The sequence below is a fragment of the Hibiscus syriacus genome, unplaced genomic scaffold, assembly GCF_006381635.1.
Source record: "Hibiscus syriacus cultivar Baekdansim isolate YM2019G1 unplaced genomic scaffold, ASM638163v2 tig00117034_pilon, whole genome shotgun sequence".
Lineage (NCBI taxonomy): Eukaryota > Viridiplantae > Streptophyta > Magnoliopsida > Malvales > Malvaceae > Hibiscus > Hibiscus syriacus.
In genome coordinates, this window is record NW_024063533.1 from 5,838,334 (window position 1) to 5,846,209 (window position 7,876).

Sequence of the window (7,876 nt, forward strand, 5' to 3'; positions counted from 1 at the left end):
ATCTTCAAAGTTGCAAGCTTGAAATTATGAGTTGTTACACTGATACCTGAGTAAACCCTAGAGATGAGTGATCAAGTGAAAGAAGACATAGTTCTCCACTTTTGGAGTCAAAAGAAAATTGAATCAACATTTGTACATGCATGAGAACATCATTTGCATAAAAGAAAATGCATTACATTGCATTCAAATTTCACACATAAATATATGGTTTTTACAGATCTTCCGATGAAAAGAGAAGATTCATGATCCAAAACTCCAACAAGTGAAAGCTAGAATTCAAACCTAAAATGCAGATAATCATGTTTAGGGAGGCAGACTTCCATACTCAGTGGCTGCAAGACGATGTTCTACAAGAAAAATCAATTTTCAAAGATTATCTTGAAATCCAAATATTCAAGTATGATTTTTCAAATTTTTAAACATATATTAACAAGTGGTAATGTTTAATTTTCAAATTTGATATTCTCGAAGACAAGAAGAAGCGAAACAAATCATTCTCTTTTAATTTGATATTCCTTGGGTAATAGTGGAACAAGTCTGCCTCGATTCAATCTTACTTGAAGAACATTGGAATAAATCAACGTCCCCAGATCTGATTTTCCATCAAGAAGAAGAAGAACATATCCCTCTCTTGCAAGATTTGATATTCCCTGAGTAACAGTGGAACAAGTCTGCCTTGATTCAATCTTCCCTCAAGAATAGTGGAATGAATCAATGTCCCCAGATCTGATTTTCCCTCAACAAGAAGCGAAACATATCCCTCTTTTTCAAGATTTGATATTCCCTGAGTAATAGTGGAACAAGTCTGCCTCAATTCAATCTTCTCTGAAGAACAATGTAATGAATCAACGTACCTAGATTTGATTTTCCCTCAAGAAGAAGTGGAACAAATCCCTCTCTTTCGAGATTTGATATTCCCTGAGTAATAGTGGAATAAGTCTGCCTCGATTCAATCTTCCCTGAAGAACAGTGGAGTGAATCAACGTCCCCAGATCTGATTTTCACTCAATAAGAAGTGGAACATATTTCTCTCTTTTAAGATTTGATCATCCCTGAGTAACAGTGGAACAAGTCTACCTCGATTCAATCTTCCTTGAGTAACAGTGGAATGAATCAACATCCCCAAATATGATTTTCCCTCAAGAAAAATCGAAACATATCCCTCTCTTTCAAGATTTGATCTTCCCTAAGTACCAGTAGAATAAGTTTACCTCAATTCAATCTTCCATGAGTAACAGTGGAATGAATCAACGTCCCCAGATCTGATTTTCCCTTAAGAAGAAGCGGGACAAATCCTTTTATTTCAAGATTTGATATTCTCTGAGTAACAGTGAAATAAGTCTGTCTCGATTTAATCTTTCCTGAAGAACAGTGGAATGAATTAACATCCCCAAATCTAATTTTCCCTCAAGAAAAAGCATAACAGATCCCTCGTTTTCAAGATTTGACCTTCCCTGAGTAATAATAGAACAAGTTTATCTCAATTTAATCTTCCCTAAAGAACAGTGGAATGAGTCAATGTTTCTCGATCTGATCTACCCTGAAGGAACAGTGGAGCATATCTCTCATCATATTTCAAAGAATGAAATTGTTCGTACGAAAACTCATTGTCTCTTTGTCTTTTCCCTATACATGTTGACACAAGAATGGGCAAAGATGGGCAGTTGTCGGCACTTGCTTTCGTCTCAATTTTATTATTATTATTGTTATTGTTATTATTATTATTATATTTTATTTTATTTTTTACAGATCCAAGTTACAAATACAAAAAGTCCAAAATAGAGCCACAAGTTACATCAGACCCAAACATGGAGCCCATCAAGACCCAAACCAGGAGCCCAATAGAACCCAAACCCATTAGGGTTTTTACTCTGATCTCTCTTCTCCTAGTGTTGCACGATCACAACCGTTGGATCTAAGAGAGATCCGACGGCCCTGATGAAGATCTGTTGCCACCCATCTCCACCCATCCACGGCCTCCAACACTTCTACCAATCCTCATTAGTCTCCTACCATGAGAGATCACAAAATCAGTAAGGGAAACACTCTACGCAACATGCAGCAGCAAACAACCATAATAAACAAAATCACAATCATTTCCTTTTAAAATCATTTTGAATTGACCAGGAAAAAAATAAGCAAAAGATGTAATATTCGAGGGTTATAAAACCCAAAACTATTATAAACAAAAGGGGTTCCTTTTAAAAAAACAATAAAAGAGCAAGAAAGATTGTAGATAGTTTTCTCTTTTTTAGTTTCACAACACAAGAATAAAATACCCAAAACTTTCTAAATCTTGCATGTAACCGAAAGTAAATAGTAAAGGGTTGGATCTTTTACCTGTGAGGGGAGCCAAACCGGGGATCGTTTGTCTTCGTGACAGTCAAAAGGGGAAAATTGAATGGTTTAGGGTATTTTTTAGGTTTGTTTAGGGTCTTTTAGGGGAGTTTTAGCCCTAGATCTAGGCTTAGGGGGTCTAGATATGAGTATTTAGGGGGATTTTGGGAGAGTTTCGAAGGAAAATGAGAGAAAAAGAAGATAGGAGATTTTTTTAAAAAAAAATCGGTTCAAATGAAAAAAAACAAAAAGTTGTATATATAGGAAAAGTTTTGGGGGGAAATCATGCTTAGGTACCCTTACTTTATGTGTGTTTTTTGTTTGTAATTTACCCATTTTCGTGTATGATTTGTAATTTTTTGGTTTATTTGTTGTTTATTCCCCCTAACTTTAGCGTGTTTTTGCATGTTAGTCACCTGTAGGACTATTTTGTAATTTACCCACTTTTATGCATGTTATATATTTTAGAGTTATTTTTTGTTTAGTTCCTGAATATTTGTGTTTTGCATTTTGGTCATGTGTAGTGACCGTTTAATTTTTTTAAATACTTATGGACTACTTTAGTAATTTCCCCTTTTTTTATTTCGAATGTATATTTTAGGCTAGGAAAAAAAGGAATATTTAGGAAATAGTCCCTGTAGTTTTTGCATGTTTTTATTTCAAACCAGAATCTATCTTTTTATTTATTTTAATTTGTCCATGATATTTTAGTTTATTTTAATTTAGTCCCCACGTTTTATTTATTTTTATTCTTTGTAATTTTGACATGATGGTTTGATTGTTTATGTTTTAGTCTTTTTTTTATTTTATTTTAATGTTTTCATGTTGCTCGCATGTTAATTCATTTTAGTCCTTAATTAATTTTATATGATACCCTCATATGCATCTCTTGACTCGAATCAAAATAAATTGACTAAGGGTAATATTTGTTCATTTTAATATTGTTGTAAAGTGACTGTCTTAACGTATAAGAAAGTTACCCATATAGTGACACAAATTAAATCGAATTCATTTGAAAATTCAAGTATCGGGAAAAAGATCATGTTCTTTTAATTAAATTCATCGAGAAAAGACTGTTAGATCGAATCTAAGGCCTCGTCTCGAGATATTTAAATAATTGAACATCCTTATTCTCAAATAAATAATTAATTACTTGCTTGATATGCTTTTAATTTGCTTATTTTTGCATGTGTTTTCCAATAGGTTTTCAAAATAATAACATTTGAATCGATAGTGAGAATAGTAATATCTTTTCATTTCAGTCGGAGTAATAAATGACTTCTTTAATGTATGAGAGGTCTTTTATTCTCGATTGGAAATAATTTGATATTATCATTTTCTCTCGAATTAATATTGATTTCTAAGATGGAATAGTGATATCTCTTCATTTTGATTAGAGCAATAAACAAATGCTTTAAGGTATGAAGGTCGTTTATTCTCAATTGTAAATTATTAGATAGTATTGTTTTCACTCGAATTGATATTGAATTTTAAGATAGAATAATGATATCTCCTCATTTCGATAGGAGTAATAAATGATTGTTTTAATGTATGAGAGGTTGTTTATTCTCGATTGGAAATAATTATATATTATTATTTTCTCTCTTAAAATTATTTTGGGTGTTGTTGTTTTGAATTAATAAAGAACTTTTGAATTGAATTTTAAGATTTCTTTATTTCAATTGGAGTAAGAATCGATTGCTTTAAGGTATGAGAGATCGATTCTTTTCAATAGTAAATAATTAAATATTATCATGTTTCGCCTTAAAATTTAAAAAAGGGATCTTAAATTAAATTAGCATCGAACTCATAAATTTCATTGCAAAAATAACTAATTAATTGACTATGTACCGATTTAGGGCGTTGTGAGGGTGTTAATCCTTCCTCATACGTAACTGACTCCCGAACTCGAATTTTGGTAACACAGACCGCAAGTTTGTTTTTTAATTAAAATTAATATTTTATTAAAATGGAAAATACATTTTTAGGTGCCCAATCACACTATAATCAGATATTGATGGTGACTCCTCGAACCACGTTATATCGTTAACCGATCAACAAAAATTATCTCAAAATGAGACCCCCTTTTTCCCTTTCAAAAAAAACCGTTTCGACATTATGCATATGCCTTAAAAATATTTCTAAATTCACCGTTAATCGTAATGCTTAAAAGGAATTGAATTTAGAATCGATCATGAACTAGAAAATAGGATAATCAAAATAAATAAAATTATAAAATGAAAATTTCATAATCCTTTTTACTATCAAACATTAATTTTATTGATATATTATTAACTGTTTAACCGGTAAGCCACATATTATTGAGGATGGTCACGTCTCCTCTTTGAAATTTTTTTCGATTAATTATTTATTTTATTAGTGGTGTTCTCTTTAAAAAAAATTGATTAATTATTTATTTTATTAGTAGTATCCTCCTTAAAATTTTATTTATGTCTAACTCATTTAAAATTTTTATTTTTTTAATGTATATGTACCTACCTTTAAAATTATTTTTAAATCTGTCAGGGTATTTAACCAATTAGCACTCGTTGAATCAACTCATTGACATAATTTTCCCATCAAAGAATAAGAGAGGAGAAAAATGTTCCAGAATTTTCCATATAGATTTTACTAATAATTACAAATCATATGTGGCGACACGTTTGCGTGAATGTAGTAATCATCAACTGAACACCAAAAAGGAAATTTGTTCCTAGCTGCCATCAAAGGCACAGATTTTTTCCCATGTAATCGCAACCATTCTATTTACTGAGACCTTCTAGATTTCTTCCGCTAAAATCATGACACGTGTTAAATAAGTTAGAATTATTATAATTTACTTTTGGTTACTTTGAAAGTCAACATCAGGAAAGGAGAGAATGAAAATTGTCATATGATCTGACGATTACGAAGGAGATTAGTAGCTTAAGCTTTACCAGCCACGTGTTATTTTCATTTCTTTTTTTTCTTTTTATGCTTATCTAATTATCTTCCGCTATTGCCGGACCCTATAAAAAGGGACCAAAACCTTCATTCATTGTGCCAACACCAAAGAAAATAAATAAATTTTCTTTTTGTTTTATTAAGTTTTTTTAAATTCTAGCAATGGCGTTAAGGAAAACCTTGGCGGAGAAGCTTTGCAATGTCTCGAAGATTTCTTCGCAAGCTCTTACCAATTGCAGGATTTCCTCACCAGCGGTTCAGAACCGGATGGCACAAAAACCGGCGAAAGCAACAACAACTATGACTGTGGATCCACGAGATGGTAACTGTAACGGCAATGGCATGTTTAGGCGGTTTCTTCATAAAGGAACTACGGCTTCACCGGCAACGAGGAAGTTGCCGGTGGGGGAGGATTTAATGGAGAGATTAAGGGAAATCGATATGTGTAGGGATCGCATCCGGTTGGAGGGGTTGATCCCGGTCTTTGAGGCGATGCCGGAGGTGCCTGCACTGTCCGCTCAGGAAGCGAAGAAATTGTTAAGGGCGGCTCAGCTGGAGGTGGTGAAATCGAAGTTGAGGGAGATCGGGAGAAACTGGATATCGTATTCTGACTTCATTCGGATTTGCGGGGAAAGTTGCTCGGATCAAGAACAAGGATTGCAGTATGCGAAATTGCTGGATGAATCAGGAAACGTCATCGTTTTGGGAAACCTGGTCCTTTTACGTTCCGAACAGGTATATAAAAAATTCAACCTATTAATCCTCTCATGAAACTTCATTATGTGTTTTGCCCTACATATTAAAATTACGGTCAGATATTCAAATTACGGTTACAGTTGCATTTTTGGTTATGTTGTGTTTATTATGATTGGAGATTTAAATGACATTATTATAAGTATTACAATCATACAATAACGGTATCGGACGATACTACTATCACTATATAACGGATGTTATTGTAGTCAAAGACTATTATTTAAATCCCTACTAAGGGGCATATAAACAATTTTATATTGGAATGGAGTTTCTAAAATTTTAGTAGATAGCAAATTTATAAGATTTTAGAAAGAACGAAAATAAATCATCAATAAAAATATTTAAAATATATAATAATTTAAAATTGTTAGGAGATGACAATATACCTAATCCATCTCGACATACATTAAAACCAAATGTATACGATGATGGAAATTAAGTCTCAAATTCATAAATTCATTTATTTACCTTTAGATACGAGAAATCTAAAAAACCTATTCAGAAGAAAAGTGGCGTTGACCAATAAGAAAGTGGTTGATGGAGGAATAGCCTAATTATAAGGATAGGCTTCAACATGACATAAGAATTTTTCATTTTTTCTTATTCTTATTATTACTAGCTTTCATCATTTTGTCAAACTCTACATTAATTATTGGTCAGATTTTGAGTCAATTTTCTTTTCACGTGATCACAGGTAGCAAAAGCTCTGGGAGGTCTAATTCCATTACCCGGATCAATCCCGAATGACCCCAGAAGAAAAGAACTGATGGAGTTGGAAAAGAAGAAAGCAATAATCGATTCGAAAGCCGATTCTATGGTCCGACGTGAACTCTGGCTCGGCCTAGCGTTCCTGGTGGTTCAAACAGCCGGGTTCATGAGGTTAACATTCTGGGAACTCACATGGGATGTGATGGAACCCATTTGTTTCTACCTCACATCCATGTATTTCATGGCCGGCTATGCATTTTTCCTCAGGACATCCAAAGAACCTTCGTTCGAAGGGTTCTATAAGAGCAGGTTCACCACAAAGCAAAGGAAGCTCATACACGCTTACAATTTCGATATCCAGAGGTATAATGAACTCAAGACAGTGTTTCCATCCACATTACAACAACCCTCATCGACGTCGTCGGTTTCATTTCATCGTTCTGGAAACATGCAGATGGGTGCTTTGGATCATTGATGATCGGATAATGTAAACATTAAAGAAAAAAGATGGATACTTGACACAGTTTTGTTTTAGGATTAGGCAAGCGGCTTTGTGTAGCATTCTGTTTGAAGAGTTTTTCATTTGTTTAAACATATGAAAGATTGGATCTAATAAACTGTATATCCCCATTGATTTATGCTTCTACACGTGGATTCAATTTTTAAAGCCCTTAGCTGTTCTTAGGATGACAGGAACACTTAGAATACGTAGGTATTCCGACTAGTTTCGCCCTACCAGAGATATATATTGACGAAGAAAAAAAAGTATCCTCCCATTCTATTGTTTGGTACATTGGAAACACTGGAAGGAAAGAAAATTTAAAATGAGTTAATTTTATCATTATATTTTTATATTTATAGCTTTTCTTTATTAATTTTTCTACGTTTCACATTCAATTCAAATCGTTTATCTTATTTTTAATCTGTTGTTATTAATATAACTCTTCATTTATGATATTTTCAGAGTATAATTCGAGCTTCAAAAGTTGAGTTTAGAGTACATAAATTGTTAAGTCAAATAGACTTTAAGTAATTGTTATGGTTTTTATCGTGTTATACCAAATATGTTCAACCATCGATATAGGAAGGATCACTGCTTTGTATTCTGGGTACCCATATATGTCTAAAGAGG

The 7,876-nt window shown here is 33.0% G+C and overlaps 1 protein-coding gene across 1 annotated transcript; it reads left to right on the top strand.

The window, feature by feature from the left end:
• Positions 1-5,410: 5,410 nt before the first annotated feature.
• LOC120196592 (calcium uniporter protein 2, mitochondrial-like) lies at positions 5,411-7,238 on the top strand. The gene is made up of 2 exons (XM_039198362.1): positions 5,411-6,015; positions 6,731-7,238. The coding sequence occupies exons 1-2, from the start codon at positions 5,443-5,445 to the stop codon at positions 7,217-7,219; spliced, it is 1,062 nt and encodes a 353-aa protein (XP_039054293.1). The 5' UTR covers positions 5,411-5,442; the 3' UTR covers positions 7,220-7,238.
• Positions 7,239-7,876: the final 638 nt, after the last annotated feature.

What these genes read in the sequence shown, in the direction of transcription:
- LOC120196592 (XM_039198362.1), top strand. Translation starts at nt 5,443, where the DNA reads ATGGCGTTAAGGAAAACCTTGGCGGAGAAGCTTTGCAATGTCTCGAAG. An exon ending in TCCTTTTACGTTCCGAACAG is followed by an intron (nt 6,016 to 6,730) that starts GTATATAAAAAA and finishes ACGTGATCACAG; the next exon opens with GTAGCAAAAGCTCTGGGAGG.